General features: G+C 36.5%; 2 protein-coding genes and 1 non-coding gene across 7 annotated transcripts in view; 2 read left to right on the top strand and 1 right to left on the bottom strand.

Moving 5' to 3' along the window:
* The window catches only part of FGF12 (fibroblast growth factor 12), a 584,819-nt gene that overhangs the window by 172,157 nt on the left and 386,573 nt on the right, over positions 1–26,089 (top strand). The gene's annotated exons all lie outside the window — the stretch shown is intronic.
* LOC144579504 (uncharacterized) overlaps positions 1–26,089 on the bottom strand; it is a 47,596-nt gene that overhangs the window by 11,755 nt on the left and 9,752 nt on the right. For 2 of the 3 annotated variants that reach the window (XR_013527212.1, XM_078350513.1), the window contains exons 2-3: positions 5,889–6,000; positions 4,569–4,754 (exon numbers count right to left, since the gene is read on the bottom strand). Coding sequence is in view for 1 of the 3 variants with exons in the window: in XM_078350513.1 (XP_078206639.1) it covers positions 4,569–4,754; positions 5,889–6,000 (298 nt within the window). In the remaining 2 variants the exon portion in view is untranslated. The remainder of the gene's footprint in view (positions 1–4,568; positions 4,755–5,888; positions 6,001–26,089) is intronic. The other variant, XR_013527213.1, reaches the window with a different exon arrangement.
* On the top strand, positions 16,442–16,545 carry LOC118148208 (small nucleolar RNA U13). Its single transcript, XR_004734983.3, has one exon. It is a non-coding gene; the product is annotated as a small nucleolar RNA U13 (small nucleolar RNA).

Raw genomic sequence — 26,089 nt, 5'->3', positions numbered from 1 at the left:
GGACTGGCTTTACTGGAAAAGATCTTTACCAATCAGCCCAGCTAGAAATTTTAGGGAGCTCAAACTTTTTCTATGGATATATCTTCTCTGGATTTGTGCATATAAATTCATTAGAGAGATTTGCCAATTTGTTTTTTCATAATCTCTTGCTCTCTCTGATGTCTGTTTGTGTTCTTTGCCACAAGAACACAAACTAGCTCTCTTTTGTTCTCAGTGGCTCCCAGACTTCTAGTGAATGCTGGGACACATCAGTGCCCTAAGTCTGAAGACACAGAAACAATTTCCTCCAGAAAGCCCCCTGAAAAGCCAGACTACTAGAGGCATATTCCACTCTTCTCTCCTTGCATCACCAATCACCACAAGAGAGAGACCACCAGATGGCATAGGCCTTTGTCTGTTGTATGTTATCAGTAGCAGCAGCAAGCTGCCCAGCTCTGTTTTGTCCTCTATGCCTTGCAAGTGCATAGAGTATTCCAGGTCCTCCCAACCATGCACCAAGACTGGCAAGACAGAATCTAATCCTTTGGGCAGTCCCCTGAAAAGTCAGAATGTTAGACACACACTTTAACTCTTTCCCTCTCCAGGGATAAGCCAGGAGTTGAAGCACCCCCTGATCCCCCACTCTGTACTGAGCCAGAGGGGAAGAGATAGAATTTTGGTGAGTGAGTGTTAGTTAATCTAAACCATTGCTTTTGTTTTCAGTAGTCCCCAACCTGGCACTTGTTCTTTTCTGTGCTTAGATTCAGACAGGAGATAAACTAGTTCCTTGGGCAGCCCCCCAAAAGTCTGAGTTTTGGATATGTTTTAGTCTTCTCATTCCCTCCCCAGAGAGAAGCCAGGAACTGGGAGGCTTTTCCGGATTGCACAACTCTGAGCCAGTGGGAGGGACTATGGTGTGTGAGTGACACAATTTTCTTACTGGCTTCAATGAAGTTGGCTTCACATTTGCCTGAGGTTCAGGAGCCTTACAACTGGTTTATGGATTTCTAACAAGGGAAATTTTTCATTAAACTGCTGTTCAATGGTGTCCTATGAGGGGAAAGAGGATCTGGGCTTCTTATGTTGCCATCTTGCTCTTTTATTGGCTTTTGAAGCTATGTTGCTTTATTTATTTTTAGTAGTTGTATGGGGATTAAAAATACGTATTCTTAATTTATCACTACCTACTTAGAGCTACCATTGTAGTATTTCATATAAAATGTAAGAAATTTATAATAGTATAATTATATTTATACTCTTTTTCATCTTTGTGATATTGCTGTTATATATTTTTCTCCTACATATGTTATAAACTCTACAATTTAATTTCTCTTATTTATACTTTGACCAGTAAGCTGCATTTTAATGACATTTGTAAAAGAAAAAAAATAGTTTCTTTATATATACTCATATATTTATCACTTTTAGTTTTCTTATTTCTTTCTTGCATATCTGTGCTTCAATCTGCTATCCTACTTCAGTTTGAAGAACTTTTAATAAGAATTTATTATAGTATATTTTTACTGGTGACATATTTTCTCAGTATGCATTTATTTAAAATATTTATTTTATCCTCATTTTTGAAGTATTTCCACTGAATGTAGAATATTGGCTTGACTTTTTAAAAGCTTTCCATACTTTATAGCAGTTGTTTCAAGATCTTCTGGTGTGTAATTTACTTATTTTTTTTCTTGAGACAGAGTCTCACCCTGTCACCCAGGCTGGAGTGCAGTGATACAGTCTCAGCTCACTGTGACCTCTGCCACCCAAGCTCAAGCCATTTTTGTGCCTCAGCCTCTAGAGTAGCTGGGATTACAGGTGCATGCCACCACACCTGCTTAATTTTTCTATTTTTAGTAGAGACGGGGTTTCACCATGTTGGCCAGGCTGGTCTAGAACCCTTGAACTCAGGTGATATGCCCGCCTCAGCCTCCCAAAGTGCTGGGATTACAGATGTGAGCTACCGCACCTGACTGGCCTGTATTTATTTTTCTGATGAGGAGTCCATCATCTTTCATTTTGTTTCCCTTCGTGGAATGGTTGGGGTTTTTTTGGTAGATTTTAATATTTTCTTTTGACCATTATCTTTCAGCAATTTGATTATAATATACTCAGTCAATGTTTTCTATTTATGTGATTTAGGGTTTACTAAATTTCTTGGATCTGGAGGGTAATTTTTAGAACAAATTTTGAATTTTGAATTTTTTTTTGCTTCTTTCTCTCTCTCTACCTTGTTTTCTCTCCTACATTTTCTTCTCCTCCTTCTCTTTTCCTCTTCTTCTGGATTTTCACAAATAGTTGAATTTCCTGAGGTACCAGGTCCCTGCTTGTTCTTCTCAGTCATTTTCTTTTCCTTGTCTTCAGGTTGGTTAATTTGTATTCACATATTTTCAAATTCATTCACCCTTTATTGTAGTGTCTAATCTGCTGTTCAGCCTATCTAGTGAATTTATTCAAGAAAAGAATTTTTTGTTGTTGTTGTTGTTGTTCTAGAATTCTCTTTTGGTCCTATGTTATAGTTTTTCTTTCTCTCCTAAGATTGCTCAACTCAGCATTGTGAGTATATTATTTCTATATTTGTATCTAAGTTGATGTCTATATCTCTACATATATCTCTATATAAATAATAACATATCTACCTATATATGTATAATATATCTATATCTATTATCTATCCAGTTTTAAGGTCTTTATCTCTTTATTCCAACATCTTTATCACTTTGGGATTTGTTTATATCAACTTCTTTTACTTTTGACTATGGATCACATTTTCCCCACTACTTTGCATGTCTAGTAATATTTGACTATATGCTTGACATTATGGATGGTATGTTGTAGAATGGTATGTATTGTGTATGTTGTTTGTCTTTGAAGAGTGTTTAGCTTTATTCTGGCAAGTGGTTAAACCACTGGTGGCTTCTTTTGATTTTTTTAGAATGGGTTTATACTTTATTTCAATTTTATCCTTAGTTCCATGTCATGGCCATTACTTTTGGTCGTGGTTTTTCCTCCTAAGCATGATGATTCCAGCATCTTGACTGAATGCTTGGGTTGTTCAGTGCAGCTTTCTCACTCTGGCTGGGTTAGGACTTTAACATCTACAAGCACAAGTCAATGTCTCCATTCAGATGAGCCCTGAAGGATTTGTCACTGCTGCAGTTGCTCTTTTAAGAGTGTTACAGAATCCTTACCTGAACAAAAGTAGCCCGTCTTTTGGCCAAGGACCTGAGGGCAACCTCTGTGAAGATTTCTTGCTTCCCTTACTCTGTGAAGCTTTCTTTCCTCAGTACTTTGCCATGCAAATTCTAGCTACCTTACCAGCCCCAAACTCTGATCTGTGCCTTCTCCTCTCAGTAAAATTGCCATTCTCTATTTGTCCTCTGCCTCACATGCTACCCCTGGAAAGTGATCCCAGGTAGAGAGCTGGAGTTAACATGGGGTTCATCTCACGTTTTCCTTTCCTCTAATACAAGACAGTCCTGCACCATTTGTTACCCAGTGCTTGAAAATAGTTTAATAGTTCCCCTCCATCCAGTTTTGTAATTGTTTATGATAGAAGGGTAAGCTCAATATAGTTGGACTTTGTCATGACTAGAAGCAGAAGTACTAGAATTTTGTCTGTTTTTATTTAACATGGCATACACAGTCTATTCCTAGGGCTCCTGACCTAAGTGACTCTTTAAACCTGATAGTTGCATGCATTCCAGGGAAAGGAAGCTAAAATAAATGGAGATAATTTTGCTTTTTGTAAAGAGATAGAAAAAAGATGTTCATTTCTTTAAATATTTGAGTACTTTAATGTATTTTTAAAATTTCATTTTAAGTCTTTTATTACAAAACCTTCATTAAGTTGTATTTTTTCTTAGATTAACTCTGAGCTCTTTAGTTATGTATTAGAAATCTTCCCCTATGTACCTCCAATCTACCTTTTTGTGCTTACCTCCTACTTTATCTCACCTGATGCAAGTTGTGTTACACTATTTGTTCTTTTAAAAATATACCCTACCTATGTAATTTTTCTTTGTCTGAAACAGCCCTCTCCCTTTCTTTAAGGCTTAGCAAACTTGACATACTACATTCTTTATTACTTATTTCTGCATTACTCATGGTTCTTCAGAGAAACTGAATCAATAGGTAATATATATCATAATATCATATCTGTGTAATATATAATGTAACATATGTAATATATAATATGTTTATATGTAATTATATTATATACACTATATTATGTATATATGTAATTATATTATATATAATATGTATACATAACATATGTAATTATATATATTATGTATACATATGTATATATATGTATGCACATATATAGGAAGGAAAGGAATATATTACATATGAATACACATATACACATGTATGTGACCTCTCATACACCTCACATCCTATGGCTCACTCAAGTGGACACATAAAATTAACCATCCCAATTTCCTTTTTTCTAGATGTATAATTATACATGCACACACACATACACATATATAAGTGTGTGTATAGATAAACATGTCTGTATATATAATATACATATATATGTATATAAACAGAGGGAGGAGATTTATTATAAGAGATTGGCTCACATGTTTGTGCAGGCTGAAAAGTTTCAAGGTCTGCAGTCTGCAAGCTAGACCTAAGAAAGTTGTTGTGTAGCTTCCATCCAAGTCTGAAGGCCTGAATACCAGGGATGCTGATGGTATAAATTCCAGTCAGAAAGCTGGCAGGCTGAAGACCCAAGAAGAGCTGATATTTCAGTTTGAGTCTGAAGGCTGAAAAAGACCAACATCCAAGCTCATAGCAGACAGACAGAAGGAGTTCCCTCTTACTCAGCCTTTTTGTCTATTCAGATCTTCAACTGATGGATAAGGCCCACCCACACTAGGAAGAGCAATCTGTTTTACTCCATCTACTGATTCAAATGTGAATCTCATCTAGAAACACTCTATAGACATACCCAGAATAATGTTTGGCCAAATTTCTGGGCATTCTGTGGCTCACTCAAGTAGACACATAAAACTGTCATCCCAATTTTCTTTTTCCTATTTTCCAATGTGATTTTTATCCTCCTTTTCATTTGTTCCCACATCTGACACTTCATACACTTTACCATGAATAAGCATTTTTTTCTGCATGAATAATACATGTCTAGTTTTCATTTTGAGCCTCTTTTTCTACTTAGCACAATTCCAGGAGCTTGGACATTATTGCTTCTTCTTCTTAACTTCCACACACAATCAATTACTAAGTTACGTTAATTACATATCCAAATTCTTAAAATCTGTTCTTTTATTTTTATCACTACTGCATTTGTCACAGTTCAGGCCTTTACAATTTGTTGTCAGGTCAACTTGGTCACCTCTATCTCCATAATAGTTCCAGTGTAATCCTTCTGAATCACATATTTGATTACAGCATGCTAGGAGTTAAAATCTTTCAATAGCTTTGATAGGATTTTTTTAAAAATTGAGATTTCTTAGCCTGAGCAACTGTTAGTGTAATTAACTTGCCTTGTATGGGTTAGGAAGCAAAAACTATCACATTCACTTTAATGCCTATTAAGTCATGTAGCAGTGGTTTAGAATAGAGAAGTGGCATAAAAATTTATGAAAGCCTTTTTTGATGGAAGCAACTCAAGCGAAGTTTTTTAATTTTTATCTTTTTTAGGTTATAAGAGACAGGGTCATGTTTTAATAAATTATTGCCACAGGGAAACATTGTAGATTAGTTATACAGTTAGCTTTCCTTTCTAATTGTTAGGTTAATATTGCCAGGGATATAACACTACAACTGGGTAAATACGTAATTGTCTTTCAATCTGTCAGCTCTGGAACACAATGGTGGCATTATTACAGAACAGCTATCACATAATTAATAATAATGTTTAGAATCTGGCTAATACATACCTTGATAAATTAGCTGACCCCATCTTAGGCATGGTAGATGAGCCATTGTAGTGCCACTGAAAATACAGGTGGTAGTCACACAGTTGATATGATCAAATCCAACGAAATCCTTCTGGAAAAGGGATTTAGAAGTGAAAAGGCTTGAAGTCTGCTCCAAGTTGAGTAATTACGTTGTTAGTTTTTCTGAGTGATTCACTTCCCTATGGCTCAGTTTTTTTCCATTTGTAGAGTGAAGGCATTGGACTGTGTAACATCTGAAATTTCTATCAATTCTAATATTGAATTTGAAATTTAAAAAATGTTTTTGATTCATGTTCTATATTTTGAAACATGTGTATCGATGCTTTGGGAATTAAGGCCTTAAAGTTGCTTAATGCTATCTATTGTCACTAATCCAACTGGTAACAGCTCTTAAGTCTCTCTGTGAATTAGACACCAAACATCCTTCTTCTCTCTTCAGCATACCCTGACACTTAAAAAACAGGAAATGTGTATTTCTGGATATTACTCAAATTTACTCACATAGAATTATTTACTCACTTAGAAGAAATACTCTTTTAGAAGTATGCTAAGAAAGGTATTTCCAAATCCTGTAGTAGTTGTAAAGGTTTTTTAAAATATTGGTTTCAATTTTTGGCTTCACTTCTGGTTCTATCATCTACATTCTGAATATACAGAGGCCTCCAGTAAATTTTCTAGCTAATACTTGGGAAGAATTTTTAAGGGAATAGAGTATTACTTCCTAGCACATATTTAAGAAAATGATAAAATAAGCTCTAGAAAAAAATAGTGACAGAAGCTATAGAGAAGAAAATAATAATTTGTATTACAGTGACTGAAAGGTAACCCTGATCAGTGCTATGATGGGAAATAATACTAGTTTCATTGGTTAAGTTCTAGCATTACATACCTAGAACAAACATTTTTAAGAACAGGTTGGAGAACACTTCTTGTTGATTTTGGATTCAGCAAGATGTGTAGAATACAGCATCATTTTTATGTGGCCAATTTTACTGCAACATAAGCTAAACTTTGTATAAATATTGAGATTTGTCCACAAAAATATACCATTGTAAAGATAATAACTGCTTATAAAGAACAATAATCCTTTATTAGAGACAACCTTCCTGAAATAACTTGGTATCAATGAGGGATGAAAGAGAGATATTGGGGAAGTTTTCTGCAGAAATGGAGAATCTGTAAAGAAAACGGTGAACTTGAATGAGTTGAGTACTATGTATAATTTGATTATGAATTGCTCTGTTGTGATCAGACTCAAAAAGACTAATTTATAGAGACTACTTATAAATAAACAAGCATTTAATTAATAAGTCAGATGCTAATGGATGCACTTGCACTGGGAGAGAGATATCACCTGCTCTACTACCAATGGAAATTGTCCTTCAATTTTCTATAAAGGATTCCATGTATGGCTTATAAAAAGCCAAACAGTCATCACAAGGTTTCTTGGGATATGTGAAATTAGTACAGATAGGGTTGGGTAGGTCTAAAGAATATTTGTGGAGGCTCAGCTGAAATCTGGTTTGTCTTGCCCCACTATTGTTTTTTTGCCCCACTCTGCTGCCCAGTATGGAATGCAGTGGTGCAATCTCAGCTCACTGCAGCCTCAACCTCCTGGGCTCAACCAATCCTCCCACAACAGCCTCTGAAGTAGCTAGGACTACAGGTGTGTGCCACTATGCCAGGCTGAGTTTTGTATTTTTAGTAGAGATGGGGTTTTGCTGTGTTTCCCAGGCTGGTCTCAAACCCTTGGGATCAAGGGGTCTGCCCACCTCAGCTTCTCAAAGTGTTGGGAATTACAGGTATAAGCCACCCCACTCAGCCCACACTACTATTTTGTAAATCATCCTGGTTATTAGGGTATTGAGTGGCAACTCTTCTATTCACTCATTTGTCAACAAAAGTTTATTGAGTAGAGACTATGTGATGAAATAGTTCTGGTCTCTAGAAATACTTTGGTAAATCAGATAAAGTTCCTGCCCTCATAAAGCTTACATTCTAGCAGGAAGGAGATAAGCATGGAATCAGATAACTACAATTAAACCCTTATTTTCCAGTTGTGGTTTGGGTGTATTCTTTATCTGTCAAAATATTCTTTTTTTTTTTTTTAAAAAAGAAGCAATTTCTCATGACAAACATGTTATAGAAATTGCAGCCCATTTAAAATTTCTCCTTAATTTATGAATATATGTAAAATTGTCTTTTCCATAGATGATCCTAAAAAGCCAGGATCACTCTGGTTTACACTTAAAGAATTAGTGATTATATGTTTAATTAGTTTAGTTCCAATTGTAAGCCCAGCAGTGCAATAGTCACTTTCTGTATAATACCTCACAGAGTCCTTACAATACTCTATAATGAGGTATTCTTATCTATATTTAGAGGAAACAACTGAGACTCAGAGTGGTCATGTAGATTGTCTAAGTTCACATAATTAACAAATGACAGAACCAAGATTTGAATCAAAGTTAGCCAGGCTGAAAAGTTATGTTCTTTTCCACTATACCACTCTGTCCCTCATTTAGTAGGTCTTTCCTAAGGCAATAATTACAACTAGCTAATTACATTTCATTTAGAGATTGAGAAGTTATGACTTCTTCTTTAGTTTATTTGGGTGGAATCTATTCTGAGCAAAGAGATCCTTATGCCTTTAATCAGTCTGATTGGACCACTTTTCTTCGCAAAATCTCTGAGATCTAATTTGTCTTAGAGAGTGTAGTCAAGTGGTTCAACTTTCTTTGCCCAAAGCTTGAATGTCCTCTAAAAGTGAAAACAAGCTCACTATGAGTAGAGACAGGTAACTCCAACTGTGAGTGGATTTGAGAAATAGAACTTTTTAAAAATATTGAGTCAAGAATTGCCTCCTTAAAATACCAGCATCTACCACACTGAAGAATTACAATATTTTATCCATAAAAGAACCCAATGGACATTATGTGGACAATTTTGTTTTCTTCTGGAAGCTACTTTTTCTAGCACCTACAGTTTCATTCTCTTCACCATGTGTCACTCTCCTCTGGATATGGGCCTTTTGAAACCAGCTATAGTTATGGGATTGAATTCACAGCTTTGCTAGAAGGTAAACATTTCACAGGAGCTATGCACATACTTATGAAGGGTTTTTTGTGGTAGAGAAAGATCAGTGGTTGTGGAGAAAAGCTTGTTCAGAAGTCGTTCAAACATCACTATTCATAGTTGAAGACTGTTCTTTATAATGCTCACTGTCCTTTGTGATACAATTTATCATGTAAATTCACATGGTAAATACCTTGTAGAATTAGTGCCAAGGAAAATATGTTGGTAATGATAAATTTGCACAATTGTTTTGATAATTAGAGCTTATACACAAATAATTGTGGGGGCCAGGGTGCAAGTGTTCGGTTGGTACCTACATGTGGGAGTATCCTTAGTATTTGATTCCTCGGGTAGTTGTAGCTGACGCACAAATCCTCTACAATGTTACACTGGAGAGTGCTGCTTCTCACAGGTGTTCCTGATCATCGTGGGGCTTGTTCCTCTTGGACATGGCTCAGCTGATCTTGTGTGAGTCTTTGTATCAGTTTACTGATAATTCAAGTTCTCCTTAAGCTATCTCATCTGACTTCTCCTCCATCTCCTCTTCCAGGAACAGGAGAAGTCAAAGTCCAGATAAGGTAGTTGTGGCGATTACCGTGAAATAGATGCCTAGCTCTTAAACACACTTACTGACTTACTGACCAAATGGAAATACAAAGGTCTGCTATACTCATGACTATACCCTGAGTCTGCACCCAAGCTTATACAACTGGTGTGGGCTAGACCTGGGATGAGAGTCTAAAAAGTCTAGCTCCAGAACCAGTTCTCTTAAATCCTACAGTATAGTGCTTCACTAATAATACTTTAAAATAATAAAATAAGTGTGAAATCAAGACCCTACTTCTATTTAAGAAATTCTAAAATTTAAAGTGTTGTAGAGAGAAATCTATGTTTTGATATGTGTTAAATAGCTCTTTGGATAACTTTAATACTGAAACAAAATAAATTTGTAGTAACATTCTCAGAAGGATGAGATAATTTACATGAGTCAACTGTCCAGATATCAAAACTTACTCCTTTTAGAATAGAGTCTCTTCTAAAAATTAAAATATCAGAGAGGGAGACAGAGCAAGATGGTCAAATAGAATCCTTTCGCTGATTGTCCTCCCAGCAAGAATAACAAATTGAACAACTATCCACATAAAAAAAGTACCTTCAAAGAATCAAAAATCAGATGAGCAATTACAGTACCTGGTTTTAACTTCATATTTCTGAAAGAGGCACTGAACAGGCTGGAAAAGGCAGCCTTGAATTGTCAACACTAGCCCTCTTTGTCCCCCCAGTGGCAGATGTGTGGCATGGAGAAAAATATCTGTGTGTTTAGAAGAGGGAGAGCACAGTGATTGTGAGACTTTGCATTGGAACTCAGTTCTGCCCTGTCACAGCAGACAGCAACACCAGGCAGAACTTAGCCAAAGCCAACGGAGGGAGCAATAAGACCAGCCATAGCAAAGGAGAGCTGCTCAGAAACAGTGAACATGGAGGGCATGTGACCTAGTGAGAAATCAGCTTGAACGGCCAAGGGATTGCTTGCACTATCTGTCCCCCAACCCCAGGCAGTGAAGCTTGCAGCTCTGGGAGACACTTCTTCCTTCCACCTTAGGAGAGGATAGGGAAGAGTAAAGAGAACTTTACTTGCAACTTGGATACCTGCTCAGCCACAGTAAGATAGGGAACTGGGCAGAGTCCTAAGGCCATCCCATACCTTAATTCCAGCATGACGTTTCTAGACACACCCTGGCCAAAATGGAATCTACTCCCTTGACGAGAAGAATCCAGTCCCAGTGGGAGTCATCATCTGCTGACAAAAGAGCCTTTGGGCCTTAAACAGTCAGCAGTGGCAGCTGGGCAGTACTCATCGTGGGCCTTGGGTGAGACTCGGAGACATGCTGGCTTCAGGTGAGACCCAGCACATTCCCAGCTGTGATGGCTATGGGGAAAGACTCCTTCTGCTTGAGAAAAGGGGAGGAAAGAGTAACGGGGGCTTTGTTCAACAAAATGCTATCTGACTGAATTGGATTCAGCTACTCATTAAAAAGATCACTCATGATGATCAAGTGGGATTTATTCCAGAAATACAAGACTGGTTCAGTATACACAAAATCAATGAGATGCATTATACCAACAGAACAAAATACAAAAACCATGTGATAATTGCAATTGATGCTGAAAATTATTTGATAAAATTTAACATCCTTTCATGATTAAAAAAAAAACCTAAAAAAGTCTGGATATAGAAAGAACTTATCTCAACATAATAAAAGCCATATATGACAGACCTACAGCTAGTATCATAGTGAATGGAGAAAAAGGGAGAGCATTTTTTCTAAGATCTGGAACATGACATGGATGTTCACTTTCATCATTGTTATTCAACATAAAAATGGAAGCGCTAGCTAGAGCAATCAGAAAAGAGAAAGAAATAGAAAGCATCCACATTGGAAAGGACAAAGTCAACTTATCCTTGTTTGCAGATGATATTTTTTTATTTGGAAAAACCTAAAAACTCCACCCAAAACTATTCAAACTGATCAACAAATTCAATAAAGTTGCAGTATACAAAATCAGCATACACAAATCAGTAGCATTTCTATATGCCAACAGCAAATAATCTAAAAAAGAAATCAAGAAAGCAATTCCATTTGTAATCACTACAAATAAAATAAAATATCTAGGAATTAATTTAACAAAAGAAGCAACGGATATCTACAATGAAAACTATAAAATGTTTATAGTTTTAAAGAAATTAAAGAGGAAACCAAAAATGAAAAGATATTCCATGTTCATGGATTGGAAGAATCAATATTGTCAAAATGTTCATATTGCCCAAAGCAATGTACAGAGTAGAAGCAAGCCCTTCAAAATACCAATGACATTCTTTACAGAAATAGAAAAAAAATTCAAAAATGTATATGGAACCACAAAAGATCCAGGAAAAAGCTACAGTTATCCAGCTTACGCTATGCTGTGCAAAAGAATAAAACTAGAGGAATCTCATTACTTGACTTCAAACTGTACTACAGAGCTATAGTAACAAAACAGCATGGTACTGGCATAAAACCAGACAAACAGACTAAAGGAACAGAATGAAGAACTCAGAAGTAAATCTATATATCTACAGTTAACTCATTTTTAACAAAGATACCAGGAACATACATTGGGGAAAGGACAATCTCTTCAATAAATGATGCGATGAAAACTGGATATTCATATGTAGCAGAATGAAACTAGATCCCCTATCTCTTGCTAACCATATACAGAAATCAAATAAAAATGGATTAAAGGCTTAAATCTAAGACCTTACATTATGAAATTACTAAAAGGAAACTTTGGGACCACACTTCAGAACATTATTCTTGGCAAAGATTTTTTGAGTAATACCTGACAAACAGGCAATCAAAGCAAAAGTGGACAAATGGGATGACATCAAATTAAAAACCTTCCACAAAGTGAAAGATACAATCCTCAAGTGAACAGTCAACCCACAGTATGGGGGAAAATATTTGCAAATTATCCAACAAGGAATCAATAACCAGAATATATAAGAAGCTTGAACAGAATATATAAGAAGCTTTCTATAGGGGAAAAAATCTATTAATCTGACTAAAAAATATATTAAGATCTGAATACATATTTCTCAAAAGAAGATATGCAAATTGGTATATAAAAATATGCTCAACATCATTGATTATCAGAGAAATATAAATAAAAACTAATGATATGTCATCTCACCCCAGTTAAAATGGTTTTTATCCAAAAGACAGAAAATCACAAACACTGGCCAGCATGTGGAGAAAAGGGAACCCTTACATACACTCTTGGTGGGAATGTAAATTAGTACAACCACTATGGAAAATAGTTTGGAAGTTCTTCAAAAAACTAAAAACAGGGCTACCATATAATCCCACAATCCCATTACGAGGTATATACCCAAAAGAAAAGAAATCAGTAAGTATGTCAAAGAGATTTCTACACCCTCATGTTATGGTAACACTATTCCCAATAGCCAAGATTTTGAAGCAACTGAAATGTCCATCAACAGACAAATGGATAAGGAGAATGTAGTACATATACACAATGGTGTACTATTCAGCCATAACAAAAGAATGAGATCCTGTCATTTACAACAACATGAAGAGGACTGGAGGTCATTATGTTAAGTAAAATAAGCCAGGCACAGAAAGATAAACTTCACATATTCTCACTGATTTGTGAGAGCTAAAAATTAAAAAAGTTGAACTCACGGGGATAGACAGTAGAATGGTTTCCAGAGGTTGGGAAGGGCAGTGGCTGGGGGTGAGGATAGTTAATGAGTACAAAAAGGTAGATGGAAAGAATGAATAAGATCTGGTATTTGATACCAGACCAGGATGACTATAGTCAACAATAATTTATTAAATATTTAAAAATAACTAAAAGTATAATTGGATTATTTGTAACACAAAGAAAGGATAAATGCCTGAGGTGACAAAAATCCCATTTACCCTGATGTGACTATTATGCATCATATGCCTGTATCAAAATATCTTATTATCCCATAAATATACTCAGTATGTACACACAAAAATTAAGTTAAAAAATCAAAATATCAAAAGCAAATATCTTATTTTTTACATATTTTTTTCAAATCTCTCAGAAAATTCTAAACATATTTTACAATTTTTGTTGATGTCTCAGGATCATCGTTATTAATTTCGAAAATTGTACTGTAAATTATACTCTTAGAGACTTGTTAACAACTTGTTAGGCTATCTGATGTTATTTTTCTTCACACATGATGGCACCATGTACTGTGACCTTGGAGGGCATGATATTTGTTGGTTTGTTGTTTGCTTACTTTCTGTCATAAAATAGTTATTTCTCATCACATATTTTTAAATCTGTCTATTTCAACTTTTGCTTCTTGATAAGAGGTTAGCAGTTTTTTCTGCTAAGAGCCAGACAGTAAATATATTAGGCTTTATGGACAATATAGCCTTTGCTACAATCACTCAGCTCTAAGGTTGTATCCTGAAACAGCATAGACAACAGAGAAACAAATAGTTAGGGCTGTGTTCTAGTGAAACTTTATTTTCTGAAACAGACAGTTTGCTGGATTTGTTGTGTGGGATGTAGTTCTGGTCTGTTGAGCATGGTGAAATAGCCATGTAGAATCATATGCAAAAAAGTAAATAGAATTTGTAAAAATTGAAACATATATTGCACTAGTACATAATGCAACCCTACAAACAAACTGTGTAAAATTTATTGCTGCAATTTTATGACAGCATTTGTGGGTAGTTAGATGTCTTTCTTTTGTCCCTTCTTTGCAACTTCTTTCAGTTGATGTGGCAGATATTTGGAGTTATTGAATAAATGAGCTCTAGACATTTGGCAGATATTTGGGTTATTGAATAAATGAGCTCTAGAACACTTGCTTCACATGAATACATGTGTTTGTATTTTTATGTATCTCAGATACAGCTAAATTCATTGTACCAATTAATTAAGACCTAGCTAAGATTGATTTTAGCTCCATTCTATGAATTTTAGAGAGTTCAATATTGTCCACCCCAACCGCCACCAAGTTGTATGCAAATTTTCAGTGTAATTATGTTTTCATGGTCTTCTCTGACTCTGAATTCTGCTTCTGTAAAATTCCTTCATTTTAGAGATTGTCCAGCTATCCTTGTTCTTGGAAAAAGTCTCGGCCATTCTACACCTCAGACTCCAGCCTCTTACCATGGTTTTCAGTTTTCCTTAGTCCCTTCTAGATGGCTCACAGGAGCTCCAAATTCTTCGCACTTTGTTCTGCAGATTAATTCCATTTTCTCCAGTCTTACTCTCAAATTTCTTTCTGACTCCTTTGTGGATTTTCTTATCTACCAAGATGCTTTGCTGAAGAAAGAGGACCTGTTCTCCTTAATTAAACTGTCTTCTCAAGAAACTTTTCCCCATGGATATATGGATGAAAGATTGGGTGGATGGATGGCTAGTGAGATATTACACAATACTGTATATTAGGATAGCTACTTCATATAAAGACTAGTACCCAATATGGAAACCTATTTTTGGCTTATTATAGTTGAGTTTGTGATCTAGATATTATTTAGCATTTATCTTCAAATCCTCTGCCATAGCCAAACACACCTTATATATTATTTTTACTATTACCTATAGGAAGCATTTTATTCATTTATTTGTTTCATTTTACAAAATATCCTAATAATGATTTTATTACAAAAGGAGTCAAAAATATCACTGCATATTATAGTCAAATAAATTGTAGAAATAAAATATAAGATTATAAACTGTGTAAGGTAAAACTTCGACTTGAACTCAAAGTATCCACTGAAACTTACAATAGTAAGGTGGTATTTTTATTTGGAGAAATGTCCCCAAATCTCCAATATTAGAAAAATAATAGTTTTTTTTTCTTTTTTTTTGAGATGGAGTCTCTCTCTATTGTCAGACTGAAGTGCAGTAACACAATCCTGGCTCACTGCAACCTTGGCTTCCCGGGTTCAAGTGATTCTCCTGCCTCAGCCTCCCAAGTAGCTGGGATTATAGGCACACACCACCGCGCTCAGCTAATTTTTGTGTTTTTAGAAGAGATGGGGTTTCATGATCTTGGCCAGGCTAGTTGTGAACTCCTGACCTCGTGATCCACCCACTTTGGCCTCTCAAAGTGCTTGGATTACAGGCGTGAGCCAGTACGCCTGGCCGGAAAATAGTTCTTGTATTATTGTTACTACTATTAAATCATTCTAAAATATGTAATATAAAATGATTTTATCCACAATTATTATTATTCAGTCATATAAGAAATTATGTGCTCTTAATTGTCTGCAAAGAGCACTGCAAAGAACATCAAATAAAAAGATACATTTCTAATAGACTAAAGCGCATGGGAGCTGATGCCTGTAATCCCAGTGTTTTGGGAGGCCAAGGTGGGCAGGTCTTCTGAGGTCAGGAGTTCAGTACCAGTCTGGCCAACATTTTGAAACCCTATCTTTTCTAAAAATACAAAAATTAGTCAGGTGTGGTGGCACGCACCTGTAGTCCCAGCTACTTGGGAGGCTGAGACACGAGAATCTCTTGAACCTGGGAGACAGAGGTTGCAGTGAGGTAAGAGCATACCACTGTGCTCCAACCTGGGCGATAGAAACTCCATCTAAAAATAAAACAAAATAAAATAAAAATAAAGAACTTACAATCTGCTCAAGTGATAGAAATATTATTAAAGGATTAGAAAAAATCAGAAGTGTAATGTCTAAGTTAACTTTCTAAAAACTCACATTTCCTGAGCACTCCAGTAACTTAAAACCAGCTTCTGTGAAGTTTTCTCAGTATGCTGAGCTTGAATGGAAAGCTGGTAACTTTACTACTTATGCTTTTTTTCCTTAGAATCATTACAAAATATTTGACCAGAAAAAATACATTCTGAGTAACATTCGTTTTTTAAAAAATCAAACCTGATCCTTTTGTAGTTGATAAGCATGATGGTTGAGTGTTCACATGCATGTGTGAGATATGCGACCCTTAAACCATGTCAGCACATCAGTACATTACCCATCTGATATGAAAAATAAAAACCTGTCATCTTATAAAAATAAATAAAGAGGAACAGAGATGGGACACTGGATGCTTTGGGTTTGCTTTGTCGACATTTATGTTTTCAAGCAGGCTTGCTTCATCCAATTTGTATATTCTTTTGCGAAAAAATACACTGACAGGAATGACAGAGCTGCTCCCTATGGACTTTGTAGCCTACAGAGAGAAGTATACATGCAGACAACAGAGGAAAATGGGCTGCTTCTGACTTCCAGCTTTATGGAAGAGTTGACCTTTGGACTGGCCCATGATCAACTTTATTAAACTAGAAGAGGCACAGAAGGCCTTTTTGGCTAAGGAAAGAAAATGAACAAAGTTTCAAAAGTTCAAAAGTCTATGTCAAAGTAAAGCAAGCACAGGCTTACATTTTACTATCTTTAATTTCTAAATTCAAGAAGCTTTGAAAACCGTTATATGTATGTTGTTTTTCCTTAAGGTACACCCTGACCTGAATTGACAGGAGGCTATTTATAATCTTTATTTATCCCACTTATAAGACTATTTATAGATTTTACCAAAGAAATATCAATGTGTTTCATTACATGTGCAGCCCCAACATACATGGATTTTGCTAATGTGTTATACATTAACTGTATAATTTTTTAAAAAAATACCACCTTCTGGCCGGGCATGGTGGCTCACGCCTGTAATTCCAGCACTTTGGGAGGCCGAGGCGGGTGGATCATGAAGTCAAGACATCGAGACCATCCTGGCCCACATGGTGAAACCCCGTTTCTACTAAAAATACAAAAATTAGCTGGGCATGGTGGTGCGTGCCTGTAATCCCAGCTACTCAGGAGGCTGAGGCAGGAGAATTGCCTGAACCCAGGAGGCGGAGGTTGCGGTGAGCCGAGATCGCGCCATTGCACTCCAGCCTGGGTAACAAGAGCGAAACTCCGTCTCAAAAAAAAAAAAAAAAAAAAAAATAGGGTCAGAGTTTGGATGTTCCCAAATGACTGTGCATTGATAATACAAGAGTTGCTTCATAGAAGAAAAAAATAAGTAAAAAACTATAAAACATAGTAATTTATTTCATATTTGGTTATGTTCCTTGCTAAAAATACCTGAAGGCAAATTCAGATAATTTGTTTATCTTAATAATTTGCTTGTCAGATAACTTGTATATCAGGAACAAAACAGATAATTTGTTTTTGATTAGGTAAATAAAATTAATTGAGAAATTAAAAATGTTATTGTCATTGTGTGTACAGTGTATGTATGTCACTCATAGTGGGTCTTTACACTCTGCCTTTAAAAACAAGCATCAAAAGTTTGATACAAAATCAATATTCACAAGTCAGTAGCACTGCTAAACACCAACAATTAACAAGTTGAGAATCAAATCAAGAACTCAATCCCTTTTAAAACAGCAAATAAATAAATAAATAAATAAAATACATAGGAATATACTTAATCAAGGAGGTGAAAGATCTCTACAAGGAAAACTACAAAACAGTGTTGAAAGAAATCATAGATGACACAAACAAATAGAAAGACAACCCATGCTCATAAATGGGAAGAACTGATATTGTGAAAATGACCGTACTGCTCAAAGCAATTGACAGATTTAGTGCAATCCCCATCAAAATGTCATCAGCATTCTTCACAGAACTAGAAAAAAATTCCTAAAATTTAATACGGAACCAAAAGGGAACCTACACAGCCAAAGCAATACTAAGCAAAAAGAACAAATCTGGAGGTATCACCTTACCCAACTTTAAATTACACTACAAGAACTATAATTACCCAAACAGCATGGTGCTGGTATAAAAATAGGCATGTAGACCAATGGAACAGAGTAAGAACCCAGAAAGTAAGCCAAATACTTACAGCCAATTGATCTTCAACAAAGTCTACAAAAACATAAATCGGGGAAAGGACACCTATTCACTAAATGTTGCTGGGAAAACTAGCAAGCCACATGTAGAAGAATGAAACTGGATCCTCATCTTTCCCCTTATACAAAAATTAACTAAAAATGTGTCACAGACTTGCATCTATGACCTGAAACCATAAAAATTGTGGAAGATAACATTGGAAAAACTCTTCTAGATAAGACATTGGCTTAGGGAAAGAATTCATGACTAAGACCTCAAAAGCAAATGCAACAAAAACAAAAGTAAATAAATGTAATCTAATTAATCTAAAAAGCTTCTGCATAGCAAAATAAATATTCAGGAAAGTAAACAGACAACCCACAGAGTGGGAGGAGAAAATATTCACAAACTATGCACCTGACAAAGGACTAATGTTTAGAATCTACAAGGAACTGAACCAAATTAGCAAGAAAGAAACAAATAATCCCATCCAAAAGTGGGCAAAGGACATGAATAGATAACTCTCAAAATAAGATACATAAACAGTCAATAAACATGGACAAATGCTCAACACCACTAATTTTCAGGGAAAATCCAAAGTAAAATCACAATGAGATACCACCTTACTTCTGCAAGAATGACTATAATTAAGAATCAAAAAACAATAAATGTTGGAATGGATGTGGTAAAAAGGGAATGCTTTTATACTTTTATTCTGTTGATGGGAATGTAAATGGTACAACCTATGGAAAACAGTTTGGAGATTCCTTTAAAAACTAACAGTAGAACTACCATACAATCCAGCAGTCCCACTACTGGATATCTACCAAAAGGAAAAGAAGCCATTATATGAAAAAGACACATGCACACATGTTTGTAGCAGCACAATTCACAATTGCAAAGATGTAGAACCAACCTAAGTGTCCATCAACTAATGAGTGGATAAAGAGCATGTAGTATATATGCACAATGAAAAACTACTCAGCCATAAATAGAAATGAAATAATGTCTTTTGCAGCAACTTGGATGGAGCTGGAGGCCATTATCCTAAATGAAGTGCCTCAGGAATGAAAAGGTCAAATGCTCTATGTTCTCGTGTATAAGTGGGAGCTAAGCTATGAGCATGCAAAGGCATAAGTATGATATAACAAACTCTGGGGATTTGAGGGGAACCGTTTGAAGGAGAGTGCAGGATAAAAGACCATGTACTGGGTACAATGTACATTGCTTGGGTGACAGGTGCATTAAAATCTGGGAAGTTACCACTGAAGAACATATCCATGTAACCAAAACCACCTGTCCCCCAAAAACTACTGAAATAAAAATAGAAGTATATTCACAAAAACATTTGGGAATTAGAAAATTGACTCTAGGAATGTATTCATCTCTGTTTTTCTTTCTTAGACTATCTGCATAGTCAGCTGATTTTACTTTCTGTAAGCTTGTAATAAGTATTTCTGAGACCCCAGGATTAAGAGCACATTTTTTAAAACAGTTTTTGAAATGTCATTCAAAATTTCAAAAAACAAAACAAACAAATGGAAAGACATCCATGCTCATAAATGGAAAGAATCAATATAGTGAAAATGGCCATACTGTCCAAAGCAATGTACAGATTCAGTGCAATCCCCAACAAAATGTCATCAGCATTCTTCCCTGAACTAGAAAAACAAATTCTAAAATTCATATGGAACCAAAAAAGAGCCCATGCAGCCAATTAATACTAAGCAAAAAGAACAAATCTGATGGCATCACCTTATCCAACTTCAACTACAAGACTATAGTTACCACAACAACACGGTGCTGATATAAAAATAGACATGTAGACCAATGGAACAGAATACAGAACCCCAAAATAAAGCCAAATTCTTGCAGCAAACTGATCTGCAACAAAGCATACAGAAACGTAAATTGGGAAAAGAACACCCTATTCAATAAATGTTGAAATATACCAATACATGGTCTGGAAGCCCATGTAGGCATATTTAATAAAACTTGGAATTAATATATATTTCAAGAAGAGTATTTGATATCTGCCTCAGCAAAATCACTTAACCTACTTCGTAGAAGTGGAATTCTAATCCTTGAAAGTCTGTGCATAGAAAATCAGAAAGTTCCATCTAATTCATGGCTTATGGTTTTCCAGAAAAATTCTGCATTTGACTTCAGAAGAACTGAGAATAATAATAATATTTATAAATACTATATACCTCTCACTAGAGCCCAAGGATGAAGAACATGTATTAGGTCATAGAAGTATTTTTTGATACTGTAACCTCAACAATCATATTCTATTTGATGTTCTTAGAAGATTTTTAAAAAATCACTTATAAGAAGATGCTGATATTTTTAAAACAATATTTATTTGATTTAAAAAGTATTCGATAATACTTTTAGAAAATACAATATAGAAATGCAGTAATAAGAATCGCCCTATTGAGATATACATAGGGTGAATTTTATGTATATCTATGTATATCTATCATAGATATTTCTCAGATATCCATAGATATAAATATACATATATGGCAAAATATTGAAAGCATGTACACAAAAATATAACAATAGTTATTTCTCAGTGAAATAAGATCCTTTTGAAAAAGATCTTCTGTAAATGGGGAGTCCACTAAGTGCTAATCTCTATGTTAAGTATTTCCCTTTCTCTTTTTCTTTTTGCCAGAACAAAGCTTCAGGCAGATTATTAGCCTTGGTTTGAAAATGAGGAAAATGAGATTAAAGTTTAGAAATGTGTTAATGAACACACAGCTGGGATTTGAACTCAGCAATGTATAGCTCTCAAGTGTTTCTTATGATATCATCTAAGAGTCTGACAGCCAAACTGATCACAATCTCTAAGACATAGAGTGGACAACTGAAATGAAAACAGGACAGCCCCATCTCTACTAAAAATACAAAAAATTAGCTGGGCATGGTGGCACGTGCCTGTAATCCCAACTACTCAGGAGGCTGAGGCAGGAGAATTGCCTGAACCCAGGAGGTGGAGGTTGTGGTGAGCCGAGATCGCACCATTGCACTCCAGTCTGGGTAACAAGAGCGAAACTCCGTCTCAAAAGAAAAAAAAAGAAAACAGGACAGAAAAAAAACCCCACTCAAATGAAGTGTGTAACTGTAAACCATCTTGCTGGCCTATATTTCTCTTACGGTTTTAAAACATTAAAGTGCAGGGCTGAGCACAGTGGCTCAAACCTGTAATTCCAGCACATTGGGAGGCCAAGGCGAGTGGATCACCTCAGGTCAGGAGTTCCAGACCAGCCTGGGCAACATGATGAAACCTTGTCTCTACTAAAAATACAAAATTAGCTGGGCATGGTGGCACACACCACCTGTAGTCCCAGCTACATGGGAGGTTGAGGCAGGAGAATTGCTTGAACCCAGGAGGTAAAGGTGGCAGTGAGCTGAGATTGTGCCATTGCACTCCAGCCTGGGTGACAGAGCAAGACTCCATCTCAAAAACAAACAAACAAACAAAAACATTAAAATGCAATTCAGACACCATAAAATTTACCCATTTAATGTGTATAGTTCGGTGGTTCTTAGTATATTTACAATGCTATGCAACCATCACCTCACTAATTCCAGAACACTTTCATCACCCTAGAAAAAAATCCCCATACCCATTAGTATTCTTTTCCCTCTCTCCCTTCCTTCCTTCCTTCCTTCCTCCCTCCCTCCCTCCCTCCCTCCCTCCCTCCCTCCTTCCTTTGAAACAGACTTTTGCTCTTGTTGCCCAGGCTAGAGTACAATGGTGTGATCTTGACTCACTGCAACCTCTGCCTCCCAGGTTCAAGTGATTCTCCTACCTTAGCCTCCCAAGTAGCTGGGATTACAGGCATGCACCACCATGCCTGGCTACTTTTGGTATTTTTAGTAGAGACAGGGGTTCTCCATGTTGGTCAGGCTGGTCTTGAACTCCCAACCTCAGGTGATGTTCCTGCCTCGGCTTCCCAAAGTGCTGGGATTAGAGGCGTGAGCCACCTTGCCCAGCCTAGTATTCATTTCTTATATAATTTTAGAGCTTTCTACTAAAAATCCAATTTTCTTAGATTTTTCCTTCAAAGAGAATTCTTAAATATTTTATAGATGCAGGAAAGAAGTTATTAAAATAATCTCAAATAACAAATGAGTGATATTGCTGTTATTGAATATATCTTCCAGGATGAAAGGATGAAAAGGATTATTACTGGTAGCATTTCCCAAAAGTCATAAATGTCAATAAACTTCTCCACCATATCACTACCACAATTTATTAAGCACCTGCTATCTGGCAGGCACCATATTAAGAATATTCTATCTCAATTAATCCTGAGAACAATTCTAAGGAATTATGAATACTCACTCTATTGCACACACAAAAACCATGGAAACTTGGAGCAGTGACCTCATCCAGTAAGTGTGAGAGTTGAGAAATAATCCTAGGTCTGGTTTGATTTCAAACCTCAAGCTCTAACCACTGAGCTCCACCAAGTGAGAGAAAGTGGATCAAAAGAGAATGTAGATTTCAAAATTAAAAAAAAAAAAAACAACGGAGGGAGAAAAAAGGCTGAACAGAAGTGGGTTAAGGGTACTAACATATAATCCAATAGAAGGAATAAATGTAATGGTTGGTAGCAGAGTAGGATGGCCATACTTAACAAAAATGTATTATCCTCAGGTGACGGACACTTTAGATACATTCTCTTATTGCTATGCATTAGATTCATATAACATATAACAACATTTCTCATGTACCTCATTGATATAGTTTGGCTGTGTCCCCACCCAAATCTCATGTTGAATTCTCATATGTTGTGGGAGGGACCGCGTGGGAGGTAGTTGAATCGCAGGGGTGGGTCTTTCCTGTGCTGTTCTTGTGATAGTGAATAAGTCTCATAAGATCTGATGATGATATAAGGGAGAGTTTCCCAGCACCAGCTCTCTTCCCCTGTCTGCTGCCATGTGAGATGTGCCTTTCACCTTGTGAATTGATTGTGACACCTCCCCAGCCATGTAGAACTGTAAGTGCAATTAAACGTTGTTTGTTCCTACTTTCAGGTATATCTTTATCAGTGGCATGAAAATGAACTAATACAGTAAATTGGTACCAGTAGAGTGGGGAGTTGCTGAAAAAATACCCGAAAATTTGGAAGCAACTTTGGAACTGGGTAACAGACAGAGGTTGGAACTGTTGAGAGGGCTCAGAAGTCTGGAAAATGTGGAAAAGTTTGGAACTTCCTAGACACTTGTCAAATGGCTTTGACCAAAATGCTGATAATGATGTGGACAATGAAGTCCAGGCTGAGGTGGTTTCAGATGGAGATGAGGAACTTGTTAGGAACTGGAGCAAAGGTGACTTTTGTTATGTGTTAGCAAAGAGACTCATGGCATTTTGCCCCTGCCCTAGACATTTGTAGAACTTTGAACTTGAGAGATGATTAAGGGTATCTGGCAGAAGAAATTTCTAAGCAACAAAGTATTCAAGAATTGACTTGGGTGCTATTAAAGGCATTCAGTTTTATTAGTGAAACAGAGAATAAAAGTTGGAAAAATTTGCAACCTGACAATGCTATAGAAAAGAAAATCCCATTTTCTGAGGAGAAATTCAAGCTGGCTGCATAAATTAGCATAAGTAATGAGTAACTGAATGCTATACCCCAAGATAATGGAAAAAGTGTCTCCAAGGCATGTTGGGGGTCTTCACAGCAGCCCTTCCCATTACAGGCCTAGTGGACTAGGAGGAAAATGTGGTTTTGTAGGTGGGGCTCAGGTCCCCATGCTATGTGCAGCCTAGAAACTTGGTGCCCCATGCCAAGTGGCCCTTAGCACGACCTGGATGTGAGTCATGGAGTCAAAGGAGATCATTCTGGAACTTTAAGATTTAACTGCCCCACTGGATTTTGGACTTGCATGGGGCATGCAGCCCTTTTGTTCTGGCCAATTTCTCCCAATGCCTGTAGCCCATTGTATCTCAGAAGTAACTACCTTGGTTTATTTTGCAGGCTCATAGGTGGAAGGGACTTGTCTTAGATGAGATTTTGGACTGTGGACTTTTGAATTAATGCTGAAATGACTTACGACTTTGGGGGACTATTGGAAAGGCATGATTGGCTTTGAAAGGTGAGGACATGAGATTTGGGAGGGGCCAGGGTGAGATGATATGATTTGCTGTGTCCTCACCCAAATCTCATCTTGAATTTTCACATGTCGTGGGAGGGATCCAGTAGGAGGTAGTTGAATCATGGAGATGGGTCTGTCCTGTGCTATTCTCATGATAGTGAATAAGTCTCATGAGGTCTGATGATTATATAAGGGGGAGCTTCCCTCCACAGTCTCTCTTCTCTTGTCTGGTGCCATGTGAGACATGCCTTTCACCTTCACTATGATTATGAGGCCTTCCCACCCACACGGGAACTATCAGTCCATTAAACCTCTTTCATTTTCAGATTGCTCAATCTCTGGTATGTCCTTATCAAAAACATGAAAATGGATTAATACACCCATAAATATGTACAAGTAAAAATGAAAATAACAGTTAAGTCCAAATGGATTATTTACATAAGCCCAGGATGCTGTAGATGGCTATCTAGAGCTGGCTCCTAGAAGCATTATCTCAGTGATTTTCACATTTACATACTGAGTGCTTACAATAGACACCTGCATAAAAGTACAGAAAACAGATATTTCTGATTCTTCCATTTTTCATTATTTGTTAATTAATCTATAACACTAGAAATGGCAACAATGGTGAAATCTGGAAGTATACGACCTTTCAGAGTAAAACTGCACCTTTCCTCCCGGGTCTTTGTTGGTTTTCAAGGATCATTATCCTAAACTAGTCATCATCTTAGTTTGTCTTCTGTTGTTATAACAGAATACCACAGACTGTGTACTTTATAAAGAAAATACATTTAATTTTCACAGTCCTGGAGGCAGGGAAGGCTGCTAGCATCTGGTGAGGGCCTTTTTGCTGTGTCATATCACAGCAGAAGGCAAGTGTTTGCTAGCTCAGGTCTCTCTTCCTCTTCTAAAGCCACCAGTCCCATCATGGGGGCCCCATTCTGATGACTTTATCTAATCCTGTTACCTCCCAAAGGCCTCACCTCCAAATTTTATCAATACATGTTTGGGGACTGAGTTTCTAACACGTGAAATTTTTAGCATCGATTTAAGGGTTCCAAAGGCTCCCTTTCTCCTGGCTTGCATTTCTTTTGAATTTTTTCAAGACCTCCTTTATTTTTATCATACTTGAAACCATGTGGTAGGTGTGCCATTGATTTTCAGGAAAGACAGAAGGCATGACGCATGCTGCTTTTGTTGTAACTGAAATGTAAGGTTATAATAAATTTGATTAAGGCTTTATCTTCAGTCAAACCATATGGTTAACTTTAAAGAAACAGAATCATATAACTATTCTGCAACTCTGGGTAAAGTTTTCAATTAAATTCAGGAAATATTTATTGACCCTTTCCTATGTTTGAGTAGCATCTGTATATGGGGAAGGGCAGAAATAGTAACATTTCATGATGAATGACTTTTATGACTTGCCATGAAAGGGGAAAAAAGTGACGCGTGTGTGTGTGTGTGTGTGTGTGCACTTGAGGTAAGAAAATGTATATAAAGCATGTGCCCAAGTAATTGTGACACAAGCTATGATGTGATACGTGCCTCAGCTTTTCCTGCTTCCTCTGGCTAAATCAA

This window comes from Callithrix jacchus, chromosome 15 (assembly GCF_049354715.1).
Source record: "Callithrix jacchus isolate 240 chromosome 15, calJac240_pri, whole genome shotgun sequence".
NCBI lineage: Eukaryota > Metazoa > Chordata > Mammalia > Primates > Cebidae > Callithrix > Callithrix jacchus.
Note: the sequence above shows the minus strand (reverse complement) of the source record. Positions and strands in the feature narration are given on the sequence as shown.